Raw genomic sequence first — 20,131 nt, 5'->3', positions numbered from 1 at the left:
AGCAGGTAATGTAAGTCACCTCGCTCCACCTTTTCTGGGAGAATTTTTGTCCATGAAGGCAAGGCCCCACGCCCCCTACAGACACCAACGCAAGCCCAAAATTTCCCCTGCTTTCCTTTTTTATTGTCAAGCAGCCTCAACGGACACCGGGAATACCAGCACATTAATAATAATTAAAAAAAACAACAACACCAAATGAAATGGCGGGGAGGTGAACACCCCATCCGTCTTTTCCACATACCCGCCCCCACAGCCATCCAGGAAAATATGCACATTTTTGCTAGCGCTCCCAGAGAAAGGCAATGAGGAGGGTGCTATTTTCATTCATCTCCAGCTGTTTCCCCCCCCCCCCATCACCAAATCGCTGCTGCAGGAAGAGTCTAAGAGGAGGGGGGTCTTCAAGACAGGGAAGACAGGGTGAGGTGTAGCTGAGGTATTGCAGGGTAAGGTGGAACAAGCGGGGTTTTTTTGCACTTCAAGTAGCTAGAAATTCAAGTTTAAACATACAGGCACTTTTTTAAAAAAAAATGTCAGGGAAGATAACATGGGGCTCTCATCAGAGACCTGCCCTCCCTCTTTTCACCCGACGGGAGGCTCCCCCAAAAAACACCTGCGGGGAGGGTGGGGGGAAATTGGGACAGGGTTGGGGGTGGAAGGGAAAGCAGAGTTTGGGGAGGGGGGGAATAATATATTACATCATCTCTTAAATATAGATTAAACTCTGTGCTAATACTCTAGGGACGGACTTTTCCCTGCGCTCCCCAAACGCCGCCTCTCTCCAACCCAACCCACCGGCTGTTTTGCCCCCTCCAGAAAGATGAGGGGGGGCCCCTGGAAATCTAAGGAATGTGCAAATGGGGGTGAGGGGCAACAAGTTAGACCTGACCCCTAACCACCATTGAGGAGTGTGCCAGTCCGAACCCTCCCCGCCCTCAAATCGCAGGCAAAACCACTAGTGCAATGGTGGAGGAGGAAAATTAAAGTGGGGTGGGGGGTGTCAACACAACGAGGTCATTGCCTTTTTGTGCAAAAGTCCACCGGACACCTGTTGCTGTGGAATGAAACTTCTGTGGGGAGGGTTTTTAGGGAGGGGTAACCCCAAGCTGATGGTCCGTCCTCCGCCAAGTGCTAAAACCTATCTTCTTGCAAGGAGTTAAGGTCTTGGTGTGGAAGAGCTATGGGAATGTGGGTCAGAAGACTCGTTTTGGGGGCATCTTCCTACCCCAAACAAATCTGGGGATGACGACGGGTTGCTGCTGGGACCAGCCCATTGCACTGTGCAAGCATGCCACCAGGAAGCCGAGCGGGGCTCTCTGTGCAAAAATGAAGGTGCTGTCGATATAGGGTGCAGGCACCGCTCTTGGGTGGTGTGGAAAAAACACCCCCTGCTTTCCTTTCCCCACCATGCAAGGGAAAGGTTGTGGGCCTCCCACTCACCCCCCTCTCTCAAAAAGCAGCTGCCAGTCTCAGGGCCCGGAATAATAGAAAGATCTTCTTTTCTCTCTTCTGCCTCCTGAGAAATAAAATTCTCTGGAAAGCCAGAGGCAGGGATCAAACCCAGGAAACCTGGCACACTCCTCAAAAGCTCCTCAACCTGACATCCTCGCCTTAAGGAAAATAAATAAATCTAGTCATCCCCTCCTAGCCTCCCTAACATGGGGGTCAGAGCACCCCCCAAAAGTGCAGGGTCTGGGGGCCACCAACCACTCCCCCCTTCCCAAAGTTATATAATTCTCTTGTTTTCTTAGGGGAAAAAAATCAGGATTCTCTCCCACGCCACCCCCCCCCCAATAGCACTACCCCTATTTAATTGCTAATTTCATTGATCCTGAGCATATGAACCCTCTCCCTTGCTTTTCTGCCCTCCCACCACCCCAACCCCACCTGCTTTGGTTCATAACTGCCCCGTACCCCTTTGAGGGGTCGCTAAAGGCACCAAATCAGTGCGCCAGGGAGGGGCGGGTCATAGTGCATCTCGTCTCCGTTGCCGCGGCAACAGAAAGGGTGGGGAAATAGTGCATCTCGGCCTGGACCACGGCCTAGTCCCCGGAGTCGCCGTGGCAACGGCCAAAGCAAAGAAGGCCTGAGGCCTAGTCTCGGGGAAGGGGGCCCCTACGCCGTTTCTGCCTCCGCCGCCGGCCCGTCGTCCGTCGCCATGCCCTCCTCGCGGCCTTCCTCCTCCTCCTCCTCGTCCTCCTCTTCTTTGACGTGAGGAGACAGGGCTTGCTGGGCGCGGGCCGGATCCCAGTAGCCGCGGGCGAGCGAGAGGCACTGCTCATCCGTCAGCCCGTTGGCCAAGTCGTGGTCGGCCAAGGGCGTCCCCGCGGCGGGCAAGGAGTTGGGCTCGGGATCGGGACCACGGCGCCGGCGCCTGGTGCGCACCTCCAGGCAGTTCTGGCCCTTGAGGTGGCGCTGCAGGTGGTCGTCTTTGGCGAAGGCCTTGTGGCATAGGCAGCACTCGTAGGGACGGGCGCCTGTGTGCAAGTGCAGGTGGTTCTTCAGGTCGTAGCTGTGCAGGAAGCGAGCCGTGCAGTGCGGACAGGAGTAGGGGCGCTCTCCCGTGTGCTTCCGCATGTGGATCTTGAGCTTGTCGTTCCTACGAGGGAGAAAGGAGGGGAGACAGGAGATTTGCGTCAGCAAGAGCATAGGGAAACCTCTGCCCGGTGCCCAGCAGCATCTTCCTTGCTTGTGGGCAACCTCAATTTCAAACAAGAGGGCAGCTAGTCCTTATGAAACGGAGAGGAACCCAGCGGACCACACAGAATTAAGGCTGGGCGATTTATTGTCCGAAACTGGTTTGAAGTCCACATTGGGATACTGTTTCATAATTTTTGACCTGGCAATATATCAGACCCTATTTTCCAGGGACAGTCCCGGATTTACAAGAAGCCATCCTGGTTTCTGATTTATTCCTGCTTTTCCTTAGGAAGTCCCTATTTTCACTGGAGAAATGTTAAAAGAGAATATGGAGTTATCCAACCCCTGGGCCATGTAAAAGCAGACCTGTATAGTTAAAATGTTTATTGTTTTATTATGGATTCATATATGTGGCCCAGAGTGGTTGGGCCATCATAGTCAGATGGGTGGGGTATAAATAGTAAATAATAATAATAATAATAATAATTAATAATACATCCCTATTTTCATCAGAGATATGATATATTGCAAATCATGATTTGTGTGTCTGTGCGCTATGCAAAAATCGCAATGCCTAAGCATTGGCCTTGCTAGCAGGGGCTGTTGGCAAATGGGGTACAAAAAAGGTCCCCCCTCCCCACCCGCAGTAATTGCTCAGTTAGATAAATGCAGAATGGCCTCTAGAGGGAGCTCTAGGAAAAGAAAAGCCTCTTTGAAGTTTGGCTATAGGCAGGCCCCCTTGAGTGCTACAGGAACAGTCCTCGCTGCCTGTCTCTTCGCTGCTGACAGTTCTAGGAGAGGGAGCACCACTTTGTGCAGGGTTAAAAGGTACTGTTTATTTTAAACTTCTGTCCCGCCTTCTGCACAGCTCAGGGGGGGGGGGGCGGGACCAAGTAAGACATCTGGGATAGCTCAGACAGGAGAGCATAAGACTCTTAATCTCAGGGTTGTGGGTTTGAGCCCCAAGTTGTGCAAAATTATTCCAGCACTGTAGGGAATTGGACCAGATATCCCTTGTGACCCCTTCCAACTCTACAAATTCTATAATTCTAATAAAACCAAGCCAGCACGACTTAAGAAAACACTGGGCTGGATTCAGTAGAAGCTGTGGACCTGAGTCACTTAAGCCCAGCAATTTCAATGGGTCTTCTCGTAGGGTGACCAGTGGCCCATTTACAAAGAAAAAGGAAGGAATCTGGGGCCAGCTTTTCAGCAGAAATGGGAGTGGTAAGGTTTTGCCTAGGCCCCATCATCTGCACTAGCCATTTAAAGCACTATGATACCACTTTAAACAGCTGTGGCTTGCCCCAAAGAACCATGGGAAGTGTAGTTTGCTAGGAGTGCTGAGAGTTCTTAGAATCATAAAATTGCAGAGTTGGAAGGGACCACGAGGGTTGCCTCTAGTCCACCCCCCACCCCCCGAAATGCATGAGTCTTTTGCCCAACGTGAGATTAAGAGTCTCATGTTATACCAACGGAGCTGTTAGGAGACACCCCCCCCCCGTTCCTCCCCCTGAGTGCTTGAACAACCAATCCCCTTTTCCCAGGAAATTTGGGGTGTTTGGATGGAGAGACGCAGGTTGTGTGCATATTAAAAAAACCCTCAGATGTAGCCTTCCAAATAAAGATCCAGAGTCGCATCCATTAACTCCACCGCTCAATGCCTCTCGCTGTGTCTACCCCATGGCATGCCAGCCCCCAGAATGTTCCCTGCAAAGCAAAGGGGCCTTTGGACAAAAGCGCCCCATTGCCCTCTGATCTAGAACCTTTTCCTCCTCCTTGGCAAGGAGCTGTGTTTTCAACAACATGGCCAACATCAAAAGAAGGAAGCTGTGGTATTTTCACACACCCCTACACTCCCATGTGGTACAGTCTGCTCTCTCGCACCTGCCCCATCCTGCTGCTGGCAACAAGCCAGGCCGCAATGGGCAGAGCGAGCCAGTTTCGAAAGAAAGGGGGGAAAGGCTCACCTGGTGAAGCGGACCCCGCAGACCTCGCAGGCGAAGGGCTTCTCCCCGGTGTGGGTGCGCATGTGGCGGGGCAGCTTGCCTGCGCCATGGATGACCTTGTGGCAGACTGGGCACTCCTGGGGCATCTGCGAGCGCCGCTTGCGCACCAGCTTGTCCGGGGGGTCCAGGCCCAGGGACGGCCCTTCCGGGTTGAGAGCCCGCATGTAGGACATGATGTCGTGTTCGGTGGGCTCTTCGTCCGAGCCCAGGTCTTCTGGCGAGAGGCCGGGGGCGTACGGGTACGGGAAGGCGCGAGAGGGCGCCAGCACCTCGTCCTCGTGGGGGTGCGCGAGGACTGGCGCCGGAGAGGCCTGACTGGGGGGGCTCGGCCGCTCCTGCGTCCCCGTTGATGAGGGGGACGGCGACGGCGACAGCTCGCCGAGGTGGTTGTTGAGGCGGGAGCCCTTGGCCTGCAGGAATTTGCGGATCTTCTTGCTGCGGCGGGGGGCCGGGTAGACGGGCGGCTCGGGCAGGTCACCCTCGGCATTGGGTAGGGTGGCAAAGGCCTCCAGGTAGCGGTGGGCACGCTCGCGGGCAGCGTCATCGGGGACGGGTGCTTCCAAGCCGTTTCCCTGCAGGATCTCGACGCAGGCCTTGATGACGCAGGGGATCTCGAGGAGGCGGGCGGCTCGCAGCACCTCTGCCAGGCTGCCCGTGCTGATGGTCAGGGTGGCAGTGTAGGCAAAGTCCAGCAGGGCGCCCAGCGCCTCGGCCCCCACAAAATCCAGCTCACAGACGCCCATGCCGGGCCCCGCGAAGAGCCGCCGGAAGTAGCGGCTGGAGGCTGCCAGCACGGCCCGGTGGGTCCGGTACTCCGATCCCTGGGCCCGCAAGGTAACGTCGCAGAGAACCCCCCTCCGGCGCTGCTCGTTGAGGCTGCCCAGCAGGTCGCTGCTGTGTTCTGGGAAAGGGATCCCAATCAAGTCGTCTTCAGGGCTTCCCATTGCCTCACCTGCAAGGACAGGGGGGAAAGAGCAGGGATGTTAGCACCAGCCAATACAGACAGCATTTAGGTTTTGTATTTAAAAGCCATTCAAAGCAATATGTTTGGAGACGGGCAAACATTTATTTTGAGAAGAGAAGCTTTGATCAATTAATCCATCAAGTTACAATCAATTCCTTAAACTCGCAATCATTTACAAAGGCTAACAGAGGGGTAAGTTAGTCCTGTTTATATGCTGCTCAGCTCCTTCCCATTATTTCCCTTGTTTTGGAAGGTTTATTCTGATAGATTCTAATAGCCCTTAGCAGATCTTCCTATGCCTCCTCGCATTGCCCACTGAACCAGCCTCGCTGATTTCCCTGTGTGCAGTTAGTGGCATTGGGCTTGGTTAAATAGGGTCTGAAGAGCGTGCTAATTTGTAGAAAATCCGAAACCGGGTCTGTTGAGGTGTTTATGAGGCGGTGTCACAGGTTCCTCATTAAATCACTCGCCAAGATCCTATGTATTTTGTCATTCAACATCAGAGACCATTTCGCTCTTGACCTGCCCGAAGATTCACCAACTGCACACGTTGTCTCTGTAGGAAGCTGACAATCCAGGAAAAGAGCTAAAGAAACTAAAAGCGGGAAATGATCGCTTTCAGTTCTTACCATTTATACATTTCTTGCATTTAAACCCCACCATTTCCCCCAGGTGGTGTACATGATTCTCCTCAAACTGATCCCCAATATAACCCAGTGAGACAGGTTAGGCCGAACAGCAGTGGCTGGGCTTAAGTCACCCACAGTGAGCTCTGTGGCCAGGAGGGAGGGCCGCAATGGCTGCACTTCCAAGACGGTGGTGAGGTTTGCAGAAAGGCCTTCTTAGTACAGGATTCACCTTTCCCGCCTGCCTCCCCTCCAAGCCTAAATCAAAAAGGGGTTGTGTTTTGCTCACTTTCCTCTTCCTTCCACATGCCTTTTCCTTTTGTGCCGTGTCTTTCACAGAGCGCAAGCATTGCAGTTGTTTTTTTAGCTGATCTTACGTAAGCTGCTCTTAGAACCTTTATCACAGAATCACGGAATAGCAGAAGGAATCAAGAGGGTCATCTAGACCAACCCCCTGCAATGCAGGAATATTTTGGCCCGACACAGAACTCGAACCCACCACCCTGAGATTAAGAGTCTTACATTCTCTACCGAATTGGGGCGGGGGCGGGCGGGGAGAAGACAATGTAGAAGCTTCAAATAAATAAAGCAATAAAACCCAGGCCTCCTTCAGGGAAGATGGCAGACGTACGTGAAGGAACTCAGAAAAGAATAGACACACACGGAAAGGAAGTGTGCAGACTCTGAGAGAGCACAGCACTGACTTCTTCTCAGAGCGGGAGGAAGTCCCTCGCCCCCAGACGGTGCAAAAGAGATCAGGGGCCTGATAGAGACAGGGTTAGAGGCAGATTCCTAGGAAAGATAGGGCAGCTCTCTCCTGCCGCCCACGACCCATGGCATTTGAGAGCCTCAAACCCTCCACTCTCAGGGAGCCCAGAGAGAGAGAGAGAGAGAGAGAGAGAGAGAGGACCCAGAGCGAAAGCTGCAGGGGGAAGGAGGGGGAGAGGGCTCAGGCGGCCCTTAAGGCCTCTCAGTCTGGCCCCTGGAACTCTCTCCCTAGGCCCCGCCCCTCACGGACCCTGCCTTCACACCCTTGTTGGCTGGGATGCAACCTTGGACTCCCATCATTTCTCGGGCTGGCCTGGATTTAGGCAAGAGAGAGAGAGGGGAATGTGGTGGGTGGAAAGCAGCCCATACCTTCCAGCAATTTGAAGGCAAAATCCAGGACGCCATCTTCCCAGACGTACTATCTTCCCATTTTTTGACCCGGAAACTAATCCAGAATGCGGCAGATAGACTGGTGACTGGGAGCAGCCGCCGAGACCATATAACACCGGTCTTGAAAGACCTACATTGGCTCCCAGTACGTTTCTGAGCACAATTCAAAGTGTTGGTGTTGACCTTTAAAGCCCTAAACGCCCTCGGTCCTGTATACCTGAAGGAGCATCTCCACCTCCATCGTTCTGCCCGGACACTGAGGTCCAGCGTCGAGGGCCTTCAGGCGGTTCCCTCGCTGCGAGAAGCCAAGTTACAGAGAACCAGGCACAGGGCCTTCTCAGTAGTGGCACCCGCCCTGTGGAATGCCCTCCCACCAGATGTCAAAGAGAAAAATAACTACCAAACTTTTAGAAGACATCTAAAGGCAGCCCTGTTTAGGGAAGCTTTTAATGTTTAATAGGTTATTGTATTTTAGTGTTTTGTTGGAAGCCGCCAGAGTGGCTGGGGAAACCCAGCAAGATGGGCGGGGTATAAATAATAAATTACTATTATTATTATTTATCGAGAGAGCACGGCCATCATTTTGGTTGTCGTGCCCTCACACAATTTTGTGCCGTGCTTTCCCTCCACAAAACAGCGCTTTTTCTCCAGGCAAATCACGCCTGTTGCTCCGCCCAGTTTTACCTCTGGCCCCGCCCACTGCTGGCATGTGCCCCCCCCAAAGGGAATGTGGCTCTCAGCATAGCCTCTTCAGCCAAGCCGTTCCCTAGACAGGCTTGCTGGCCTCCAGAGGTTGTGAATGACAGCTGCCAACCTCTGGAGGGCATTGGCTGCCCTAGATGTTCCTAACAAGGCTGCGTGGCGCTTCCCAGGTAGAAATTCCGATTGCATGTTGTATGTGCTTAGGAACACTGCCGTTTCTATGCGCCAGAGTACAGATCTGGGGTAGGCTGTGCTGGAATCATTTCATATGGGATCCCTGATAGGTTGGGACACGGTCCAGGACAGGAGAGGGGGTCCTGTGGCCTGAACCTGTGGTCATGCTGACCAGGGGCTGACAGGAGTCTAGAAACTTCCAGTAGAACTATAAAGATCCTAGTGCTGTAGGTGACGTCCCAGGTGCAATTCACCAGGAAAGGGGGAGCATTTTGACCCAGTTCACACTTTAAGGCAGTGGCGCTGTGGGTTAAACCACAGAGCCTAGGGCTTGCTGATCAGAAGGTCGGCGGTTCGAATCCCCGTGATGGGGTGCGCTCCCATTGCTCAGTCCCTGCTCCTGCCAACCTAGCAGTTCAAAAGCATGGCAAAGTGCAAGTAGAGAAATAGGTACCGCTCCGGCGGGAATGTAAACGCCGTTTCCATGCACTGCTCTGGTTCGCCAGTCATGCTGGCCACATGACCTGGAAGCTGTACGCCGGCTCCCTAGGCCAGTAAAGCGAGATGAGTGCCGCAACCCCAGAGTCGGCCACGACTGGACCTAATGGTCAGGGGTCCCTTTACCTTTACCTAATTTTTGCACTTTCCGAAATGATGCAAGAACTGAAACGCAGCCCGCCTTCGAAATTTGCACTCCTCTGAATTTTATGATGCAGTTTCTCCAGCATATTCTAGGCCATGGACTTCTTCAGCTTTGGCTCCTCCCCAAGCTGATGTTGGACTACAACTCCCATTGTCCCCAGCCAGCTCAGCCAGCGGTCAAGGATGATGGGAGTTGTAGTCCAACAACTTCTGGTGTATGGCAAAGGATGATGGTGCAAACGCCGTTAAGGGTAAATTGTACTTTTAGTGCATGTATTTGTGAAAACACCCTACCCATTATATTAGGGGGAGACGCTCTGCAAAGAAAATGTGCCTCTCTGGCAAATGGGTACAGTAGGAAAAATTCACACTGAACGAATTTTCATTTTTGGGGGGAAAGAAAAAAATCAAACAGTGGTAGGAATGAGAAACTGAAATAAAAAGGTTAGCTCGCCCCCTACCCAATACCAATGAATGAACGTCAGTTTTTAAGAGAGAGCCAGTCGTGGCGAGAGCGTCAGACTAGGACCTGGGAGGGACCCGGGTTCGAATCCCAACTTGGCCACAAAGGAAAGTAAAATAATCCTATCTGCCGTCCTCCAAACTCCCTCCAGACCCTCTAATAATGTTTCCCCTGATGCAGCCTGTTCTCCCACCCACCTTTTGCCCAGATAACCTGGGTGCCAGCTGGGCAAAGCTGGTGGGGTATGGGGGGGGAAGAGAGAGAGAGAGAGAGAGACTCGTCGTCGTGCCTCGCCTTGTTCTCGGAAGTCGGAACGGGGCTGCCTTGTGGCCGCTCCCTGCCCGCTTTGGGTGCCAGCCAGCTGGGCTGTGTGTTTGCCTTCGACGGGGCAGGGGTGGGTGGGAAGGGGACGGGCTCCAAGCAGGGGCAGCCGCTCCCCTCTCTGCCAAGCAGGCTCAACCGGCCGGGCAAGGGGATGGGCAGGCTGGCAGGCTGGCTCTGCGGGGAGGAGGAGAGCGGCGGTGGGAAGGCTTGGAGGGTGGGGGGGGGGACGACGGATGGGGACCTGCCAGGCAGGCGTGGTTTTTCTTCCTGGAGGAGCAAGCTGACCCAGGAGCTGGGCGCGGTCCGCGTCATGGCAACGCCTGGGGGGGGGGATGCCAGCTCAGCCAGAACTTTGCCAGCCCCTGCCTGGCATGGAGGAGCGAGGGGGGAGCAAGAGAGAGGGAGAAAGAAAGAAAGAGAGAGAGGCTGGCTTTGATTGCCTTCCCTCAGGGAGGGGCGCAATGGGGCAAAATGCCCAGGACAGGCCTTGCTCGGTCTCCTCTCCACGGTCTCTCCAAGTCCCAGCTAGCAGCCTCCCCGGCTCTCCCAGCGCCCCACTCCTTTCCCACACTGCACGCCCGGCCCTCTCCCCACCCCCCAGCCCAAGCCTCGTGCTCCCATTCCTCGTGCCTAAGCGCCACTGCCTTTGCCCCCTTCCCCGCAGGATGTCACGGTGTCAGGCAGACATTGACACGATCTTCCCAGCACAGTGAATATTGTGTGTGTGTGTGTGTGTGTGTGAGAGAGAGAGAGAGAGAGAGAGAGAGAGAGAGAGAGAGAGAAAGAGCTTTTCCTGTTGAATTTCTGCCTGACAGCTCTAAAGGCCAGGCAGAAGCTGAGCAATCGCAGGTCACCTGCTGCACGCAGTGTCTGTGTGGCACTTCACCTGACGAGTTTCTGCCTGGCTGCTGTGAAAGAGGGCAGAAATTGAGCAGCAGGGATCAGGTGAGAGCTGTGTTTTTCCTGTTGGATTTCTGCCTGGCTGCTGTGCCAGAAAACAAACCAAGCAGCTGCACGGCCCTTCCCACTGCAGAGAAAGGTGACCAAACAGCACTTTGCCTGTGGAATTTCTGCCCGGCTGCTGCTGCGAAACAGCAGGGGGAACAAAACAAGGCAGCAAGCCTCTGCTGAGAACACAGAAACCTCCGCTCTCGATTTCCCTCCCCTCCCAGGGCTGGGAATAGAACCCAGGAGTCCTGAGATTACCCACGAGGCCTTCTCCACCTGCCCCTGCGGGCACAGGTGGGAGGCAGAGGGACGGGCTGAGCTGCAATTAAACCATCATGCCCCTCTGGGTTGACAAACCCTGACAAACGCCAATCAGATTAGGAGGGATTAGCAGGAGGAGCAATCGGCTGGGATTAGAGGTGGTGGTTGTGGCACAGGCGGAAGCCATCAGGGTTCGGAAGGGAGCTGAGGGGAGACTGGCAGGGTCCAGACGCAATCAGCTATAAGGGCTTTGCAGGCAGAGGGCTCTAAAAACTGCACAGCGGGCAGAAATTCAACCGGTGCAGCCATTTCTGGGAAAGCTTCACCTGGTGCACTGCTGCCTGCTAGGCAGTTTATTGAAAGCATGGAGCTTTTAGCAGGAAAGGCAGAAGGAGGGCATAACTCTGTATCTGCGGCAGAGCCAGCGCAAAGTCAAATCCTCTGTTCACCACCCCCAAAGTGTGACATTGGGTTGGCTCTCCTCACTCTGCCTAACCTACCTCTCAGGGTTCTTGCAAAGACTGCCAGAGGGGGGACCCTCCTGCTGAGCCCCTTGAGAGGACAAAAACGAGAAAGCATCAGAAATGAGTGGTAGCATTTGGGACTTTTTAGTTTAACTGCAGCGAAGTTAATCTACGGAACTCCCTGCCACAGGAGGCAGAGGTGGCCACCAACTTGGATGGCTTTAAAAGAGGATTAGAGAAATTCGTGGCGGGGAGGGAGGGCTATCGCTGGCTTCTAGAGGGCGACAGGTTCCTCAAACTGGCATGTAAATAAATGCGTGTTCAGTACCCAGGATCCCCTCTACAGTATTGTATAGTCAGGGTGAGCACAACCGACTTTTATCATCCGTACATGCTACGGAGAGTGCCTTTGAGCATGTCAAGAGCGTCGCCACGCTGCAGAAACCACAGTCAACATGCCCGGCGTGGTTTGAGATAAGAAAACGGGGCAGCTTTGAGGGGAAGGGACATATAGAGAAGTGGGAGGAACTGCAATACACCCATCTCAAAGGAACACCCCCTGAGCAAAAGTCAAAATGCCCACGCCCAGCCCAAAACAAATAGAAAGCAGGCACACCTATACAACCCCCAACCAGTCAGTGTAGACAACGGCAAGGTATTCCCAAGGAAGAAAAACTGCATCATCTATGACCCAAACTCACCATCTGCTTAATATTTCACGGGGACAATTGTGCAACACCCTGATTCTCCCATTATTATATTTCCCCCCCATGTTCCCATCACACTGTTCCCAAAATTGTGGTTCGGTGAGCAGTACATCTCCAATTCAACCCCCATCGTCTCCCAAGAGAGCTGTTCCCATAGATCAGGGCTCAGCAACCTTTTTCATCCGTGGGACGGTCCACCGTCCCTCAGACCATGTGGGGGGCCGGACTATATATATATATATTTTTTGGGGGGGGGGGGGAATTGAACGAATTCCTATGCCACACCAATAACCCAGAGATGCATTTTAAATAAAAGCACACATTCTACTCATGTAAAAACACGCTGATTCCTGGACCGTCTGTGGGCCGGATTGAGAAGGCAATTGGGGTCGCATCCTGCCCCCGGCCCTTAGGTTGCCTAGCCCTGCCAGAGGACTAGAATTTTATGTGTTTCAGTGAACGCAAGGAGGCAGGATTGATTCTTAAAGCACTCTGGGAACTGTAGCTCTGGGAGGAGAATGGGGGGGGCACGGTCCACCTAACAGCACCCGTAACAAACTACAGCTCCCAGGATTCTTTGGGGGACGCATGACTGTTTAAAGCAGTGTCATGGGGCTTTTAACATGGTGTGACTCTGGCCTCACTGGACAACAGATGCAGCTTCTGTAGCAACGCTGAGTCTATTTTGCACGTCCTTCTCTATTATAGTTTTTATGAAGAGGCGAGGAAAGGTTCAATATATCCCATAATACAGTCCCTCCCTGGTCCCTCCTCCGAGCTGCAGGGTTCCTATAAGTCAACCACTGATCAGGAGGCAAAGTTTTTGGCCACAGCTATCCTTATTAGACTTCTTAGGATTGCCTGAAAATATTGCCTGAGTGTCTAGTATTTTAATTCTGATTTTCAGTTGCATTTATGTGCATTCAGTTGTTCTAAAATGTTGACTGCTGATAAAGTAAACTTCACTTTCAATATGATTTCTGTTCGGTGAATTTGGCACCCCAAAATCTTCATCCAGATGTTCTGGACAATATCTCCCATCAATGTCAGTGGTCAGGGATGATAGGAGTTGTAGTCCATCTGCACCTGGAGGATGTCAGGTTTGGGAAATGCTGCTCAGGAAATGCATTTGTGCCTTAAGAGGCAGTGTTGTGTAGTGGTTAGAGCGCTAGAAGATCCGAGTTCGAATCCGTCCTCGGCCACTAGGCTAACTGGTTGGCCTTGAGCCAGTCAATGCCCTCTCTCAGCCTAGTCTACCTTACAGGGTTGGTGGATAACAGAAAGGGCAGGGTGTAGAATAATGTACGTAGGGCCCCTTGAAAGGTTAGGGCAGGGTACACATTTAACAACCCAAATAATGTAAATAAAAATTGCCCAAACGCAGGAATATCCAGCTCAGTTCCAAATAGCCTGGTTGACAGAGGTTTGGGGTAATTTATTCCGGTTTAACTGTGCATTTGATGCAAGATTTAAAGATAAATCAGAACTGCAGTGTATTTATTTTTAAAATAACATGCCGTTTTGCAGCTCACTGGCAGAGAAAAATTTGAAATGGAAACTAGAGAATGTGGAGATGTTGTGTTCAGATGTTTTTGCCCAAGTTGTCCTGGATTCACTGCTAATAATATTAGTAGTAGTAGTAGTCCAGATTGGAAGGCCGTGGAATATGAGGAATCAAGAACTAGGCTTTCAAAGATGAAGGAACAAGCCAGTATCCAAAAGGTGTAAAAACCAGAGGAATAAAGCTTGTCTCAGAAACAATCTTAAAATGATGGTCCAGGTTAAGTCATCACAGCCACTCAGAGCACTGCGATTCCATTTCACAGGTGGGGAAAACTGAGTCTGAATAAGTCCACTTATTCCTTGAGTGAGCAGGCATTCAGATCAGGCTCTCGTCATCCAAAATGAGAATTCTTACCATCACACATTCTTATATTTGTTTGCCTTGTTTTAAATGAGAGTCCTTGGGCCCCAAACCTGCAATGCCAGCAAGACGTCAGTGCCAAGAGAAAGGCACTCTGTGCATGCTCGCTGGCATTCTAGCCTTACACATCCATCCCAAAGAGGGAGATGATCCTGAACTAATCTAAACGGCGGGGCGTCATGTCGCCTTACCCCACAATAAACTCCAGCTACCTGCTGTGCTCGAATCATTTCCCCACCTATGGCAGGGAGTTTACACATCAAGATTTGATACAACAGCCATTTGGCTCAGGCTGGGGCGATGAAGCAATCTTGCCCTGAGCCCGGTCTCACCTGTGAGCTTGCGACTGCACCCTTTTGTAATGCAGGATGGAGGTGTATTGCGAGCAGCCCTGGGGGGGTGGGAAGCACCCCAGCTCAGTGGGAGAGCACCTGCTTTGCATGCAGAAGGTCCCGGGTTCAAGTCCCTGCATTTCCAGGTGGGGCTGGGAATGTCCCCTACCTGAAATCCGGGAGAGCCCCTGCCAGCCCGTGTCGACAGTCCTGAGCTAGATGGGGCAGCGGTCTAGACGACTCAGTGTAAGGCAGCTTCCTGTGTTCCTGTTCAAATCTATCTTCTAGAATCATGAGGACCAGAATCTTAGCTTATTTATAGGAGAAAGGCCATGACTCAGTGGTAGAAGGCAGCCCTACATTCATTCCTCAGCTGTTCAAGGAGGCCTGGGAATCTCCTATCTGATACCCTGGACCAGGCATAGGCAAACTTGGCCCTCCAGATGTTTTGGGACTACAACTCCCATCATCCCTGACCACTGGTCCTGTTAGCTAGGGATGATGGGAGCTGTAGTCCCAAAACATCTGGAGGGCCAAGTTTGCCTATGCCTGCCTTAGACAGTTGCTGCAAGTCCGTGTGGACAATCACTGAATCACAGAGCCGGGGTCATTTAGTCCAAAGTTCTAAAATGCAGGGATTTTTTTGTCCAACGTGGGGCTCGAAGGCTGAGCTAGACGGCAATTTTCCATCGCGAATGCCCTGGGTGCGATCAAGCTGTCATTGTCGGCCGAAAGACTGTGTACAAGGGGAAGATTCGGCAACAAATCTAGCGACACCCAAACCAGATCTTTACGGAGCAACCGTTCCCCCCATCATCCCCCCCACCCTGCACCTTTGACGTGGGAGCTCTGGGGTTTGACACCTTTTCCTGTTTTCAGCAAAAGATTTTTTTGCTGCGGCAGGCCAGGGGGGGGGGGTGTCTGTGAGAATTGCGTGCTTGGCGGCTCATCACACCCACGGCCTCTCAACCACTCGAAAGCCGTCTCCTCAGTCACCCAGGAGAGAGATTTCGGAACCCAGGTTTCAGAAACGATACCCTCCAACATCTGATGGGGAAAAAATTACAGGGGCCTTTTCGGGCCCCTCGGAGCATGGCCGAGCGGGCAAGGCAAATGCCTCCGCTGCGGGGTTCAGCGTCGCCTTGCCCAGCCAAATACTCAGAACTTATCCGTTGGGTTTGGCTACTTCTTCAGACTGGCCATGAAAGGAACCAAAGGTTCCCAACTTCAAAGTCAAGCTGGCTAGCCAATCCACACAAAACAGTCCCTTAGATGCTCAATAAATAACCCTCTGGGACAGACAAAGGAGCCGACGGTGTTAGAAATTAGCCAGGCGCCAGGCGCGTTTTGCTATTGCCACAGGTCCAGTTGTGACCACATGCAGATTTCTGGTTGCCAGGTTGGCTACCACAGTTTTTTTTAAAAAAATAATTAATTTTTTATTGGAATTTTATTTACAACATAACATAAACCCCCACCCCCCAATACACAAATCCACCCTCATTAAACATGAACATAGCATACAATGAGCATAACATACAATATAAACAACCAAATAAAAGACTTCCTTTATCCTCTACATGGACTCCTTATTTGCTTCTTATTCCTTTATGAATAATTATTAAGATTTTTCTAATTCTAACTTAAATATCCACAAAGTCTCCTGCAGACATTAATCGAAACAAGTCCAGGTATATATTTTAGGGCACTGTTTTGTGAAGTAGTCTATGCATTTCCCCCACAGTTTAAAAAACCTCTGCCTTGCTCCATAGTTAATACCATTTCCATTTCCCCTGCATGTGCTTCTCCTCCGGGGGAATGTGAATTGTTGTAAGGGCAAGCAATGTAGTTGAGATAATGGAATCGTAGTGCTGGAAGGGGCCCCAGCGGTCATCTAGTCCAACCCCCCCAGTGGCAAATCGACATTCTGTTGTGGCTACCGCAACCTAGATTCAAGGTGCCATTTCACACTTAGTGGTACCTCGGGTTAAGTACTTAATTCGTTCTGGAGGTCCGTTCTGAACCTGAAACTGTACTTAACCTGAAGCACCACATTAACTAATGGGGCCTCCTGCTGCTGCCGCGCCACCGCTGCACGATTTCTGTTCTCATCCTGAGGTAAAGTTCTTAACCTGAGGTACTATTTCTGGGTTAGCGGCAGTGGCGTAGCGTGGGTTGTCAGCACCCGGGGCAAGGCAAGTAATTTGCGCCCCTAACCCCTAACCTGCCGCCGCTGCCAGCTGCTTCTTGCTGCTGCCTGGGCTGGGGTATTTACGGTAAGGTAGCCACGGCGGCGGCGGCGGATCCGTGTCAGGTGATCTGAGGCAAGTTGCCACTGGCGCTGCTGCCCAAACGACGCCGCTTGCCCGGAGGAGGGCAGAGAGGCGAGGAAAATGCAACATGGCCCAGCAGCTGCGGCGGCGGCGGTGGGGCTGTGAGGAGGGGCTGCCTGGTGCGCCATGCGCGGCCCTGATGCATGGGGACTGCGGCGAGCGCTGAGAGCCGCTGCCTCCCGAACGCCTTCAGCTCAGACGCGCACACAGCTCGTCGGTTCCGCGAGACATGGGGCTCTGCTACAGCCTGCGCCCGAGGCACTTCGCCGACTCTGGAGGCGGCGAGCGCACCCCCCCAGATGTTGCGCCTGGTGCGGCCGCACCCCCCTGCACCCCCCACGCTATGCCACTGGTTAGTGGAGTCTGTAACCTGAAGCGTATGTCACCTGAAGCGTATGTAAGCCGAGGCACCACTGTACTTCGAGTTTCTATCACTGGGAGCCAGCCACGGTCTAGGCTGCAAAGTTATACAGGCCCACTCCTCTTTTCAAGCCATCTAAGGTTGGTGGTCTTCACTGACGGGGGCTCTCAGCTCCCACTGACCTCCACACACATACAGCCTATGCTCAGGGACGATGGGAGTTGTAGTCCCTCGATGCCTAGAGGGTGTCATGATTGAGGAATGGCCAGGGTGCAGAGAGGGGGGGGGAATGTAGCTTCCAGGCAGTTGTTTGCCTCCGTTTTAAGAAGAATTTAAAAAGTGGGTGGCGGATGTTGCAGCAGGGCTGAGCTATCCCAGCGGTGACTGGAGGAGGGGTTTTTCCACCTCCGCCGCCGCTCTCGGGGGAGATGCTGAGAGATAAGGGCCGGGAGGCCGGGGCCAAAAGTGCACATCTATGGGCACTGGGGCTTTGCACATTTACGGGAAGCCCTGAATATGGAGGGTGACCAGATGCAAAAGGGGGGGGGGAGGATGAATGCAGCGAAGGGGGAATTTGGAGAGTGTTGTTTGCCACACAGGGGTTAGAGAAAAGCTGAATCAGCTAGAATTCCCCCCGAAAGAGACACTAAGCCCTGCGGTTCCCCTTGCATTTGTGACGGCCGTCCTGGGCATCAGCCCCAGAACCAGCAGACTGCAGAAGTAACAGCGATGTGCAAGGGGCGGAGCCTGGATGGGGAGGCGGGGCTTGGTGGGGTGAAGGCGGGGCCTAGGAGAATTTTCAGCTAGGACGGAATCCTAGGCATGGTGGGGGCGGAGCCTAGAGGGATTTGGCAGGTCATGGAGGATCAGGTCAGAGGCGGAGCCAGGTGGGACAAGGGGCGGGGTCAAGAGTTTTAAAATTTGCGCATTTTTCAGTCCAGCTTGGAATTGTGTTGGGTTTTCGGTTTTTTGTTCCAGTTGCCTACCGGAACCTGGGATTTACTGGATATTTAGCAAATCCAGCTCCTGCCCAGCTGGCACCTTAGGCCGCTAGTCCTAAAGAGGCATTGGCAAACACACACACCTGAGCCAAATTTTAACGCAAGGAAGAAGCTTAGAAAAACCAAAGTTTTGTTGCTGAATGTTCATACTCTGCTTTGCAAGTATGGGAAAGTTAATTAAGGCAGAAGCAAAGCGCTGAGCGTGGAAGCGATCTCAAGTCTCAGGAACCTCGGGTGCGAGTCGGATAGTCTCAAGATTTGAATCTCACACCAGCCAACGCATGACACGGCTCGGGGGCAAAGCTACCCTGTTCTCAGTCTCCGCCGCCCCATAAAGGGGACAGCCAAGCCAGCCTGCCTACCTCACAGGGCTGCAGCCAAGATTGGCCTGATAAGTTTAGGGAGAGCTTTGAACTCTCCAAAGCATCTTATAATTAATTGTCTTTATGTCGTAACGGAGGGCACACACACATCCAAACTATTGAACAACTTGAAAAACAATTCCAATCCTAAAGCAGCACTAAAGGATCTGAGCGTCCTGAGACAACAAAGCCTTGTGCGGTCATAAAATCCCTGGTTCTCACACCCTGGGTTGTTTGTAAGGCATACGCCCTGCTGCCCGTTGTATACTTGTTGTACATCCACACAACTTCAGACTTGCAGGATCTACTTCGTTTTTTGTTTCAAATCCACTAACTGAAGCCAAGCGTGTATTCTTAGAACTGAAATAATCCTGCGCTTGTCTGGATGTGGAACTCACAGTCCTTCCACACACAAAAATCCTGGTTTCCCTGCCCAATCCACCCATATTTCTTTATTTGATTTATTTCAGCAATATAATAGAGAGGGGGAGAGATTCCAACTCTGCGATTTTACGATTGTCCACACAGACTTTCCAGGGTATCAGATAGGAGATTCCCAGGCCTCCTTGAGATGCTGAGGATTGAAATGTAGGTCCTTTTCCTACCAGTGGGAGTCAGGTCACACTGCCGCATTTAAAGTGCATGGCTTCCTGCAAAGGATTCTGGGAACTGTGGTTTGTTAAGGATTCTGGAAATTGTAGCTCTGTGATGGGGGAAACTACAGATCCCAGGATTCTTTGGTGGGGTGGAAGCCATGATTGCCGAAGTGGTACAGGTGTGTTGTCGATGTATGTTGGGGGTGTGACCTCAAGCATCCTAGCCAATCGGCACATCACAGACGTCATTGACATGACATGATCCAAAGATCTGCGTCAACTTCTCCTAAGATAGGACGCAAAGTAAGATGGCCAAAAAGCAAAAGTCTCCTTTTTAACTTAAAACAAAACACCACCTAACAGAACCGATGGGGGTTCAACTTATTACGGAAGAGACGTGTTTGTCAAATGTTCACTAACTTGGGCAGGCAGCTCCGGGTGCTGGACGTTAGGAAATTAAGATGCAAACGGAGTACAAGTTTGGGATTTTAAAGCACTTTTGCAGGTGGGGGTTGGCTTGGCTGCTTAGACATGCTCAAGAACCTGACCGGCTTAAGAAACTCAAGAGACCGCTTCTGGCTCAAGGGAGGGGGGCTGAAAGCTAAAGAATTGTAGTACTCATGGCAAAGGCATTAAAAAATAATAATCAGGATGCTATCTTGCCAAAGAAGAACATTCCTTAAGTCGATCGGGACGGTTAGACGCTTGCATTACGTTCCTGTCTTAAGTTTCATCCAAAGGAGCCTGGGAAAAGCCTATAGCCTTTCCTCCAAACAGCCCTGGAAGGTAGGCGAGCCTGAGATATACTGTCCAGCCCAAGGGCACCCAACACTGATACCTTTTATGGATTTGGAGCCAAGTTTTTGTGCTTCGCTAGGGATGCGGGTGGCGCTGTGGGTTAAACCACAGAGCCTAGGGCTTGCCGATCAGAAGGTCGGCGGTTCGAATCCCCGCGACGGGGTGAGCTCCCGTTTCCCGGTCCCTGCTCCTTCCAACCTAGCAGTTCAAAAGCACAAAGTGCAAGTAGATAAACAGGTACCACTCCGGTGGGAAGGTAAACGGCGTTTCCGTGCGCTGCTCTGGTTCGCCAGAAGCGGCTTAGTCATGCTGGCCATATGACCTGGAAGCTGTACGCCGGCTCCC

At 52.3% G+C, this 20,131-nt stretch overlaps 1 protein-coding gene across 7 annotated transcripts in view; it reads right to left on the bottom strand.

Moving 5' to 3' along the window:
• Window positions 1–101: 101 nt before the first annotated feature.
• ZBTB7B (zinc finger and BTB domain containing 7B) overlaps window positions 102–20,131 on the bottom strand; it is a 56,238-nt gene continuing 36,208 nt past the window's right edge. For 5 of the 7 annotated variants that reach the window (XM_083715836.1, XM_083715838.1, XM_083715837.1 and 2 more), the window contains exons 2-3: window positions 4,608–5,598; window positions 102–2,596 (exon numbers count right to left, since the gene is read on the bottom strand). In XM_083715836.1, the coding sequence (XP_083571962.1) occupies window positions 2,113–2,596; window positions 4,608–5,598 (1,475 nt within the window). In that variant the 3' untranslated portion in view covers window positions 102–2,112. Of the gene's footprint in view, window positions 2,597–4,607; window positions 5,599–6,468; window positions 7,472–11,408; window positions 11,866–20,131 lie in introns of those variants that run through there. The other 2 variants (XM_083715835.1, XM_083715840.1) reach the window with 2 other exon arrangements.

Source organism: Podarcis gaigeae (assembly GCF_964106915.1).
Source record: "Podarcis gaigeae genome assembly, chromosome: 16".
NCBI lineage: Eukaryota > Metazoa > Chordata > Lepidosauria > Squamata > Lacertidae > Podarcis > Podarcis gaigeae.
The sequence above is the reverse complement of the archived record's forward strand: the minus strand, read 5'-3'. Positions and strand labels throughout refer to the sequence as shown.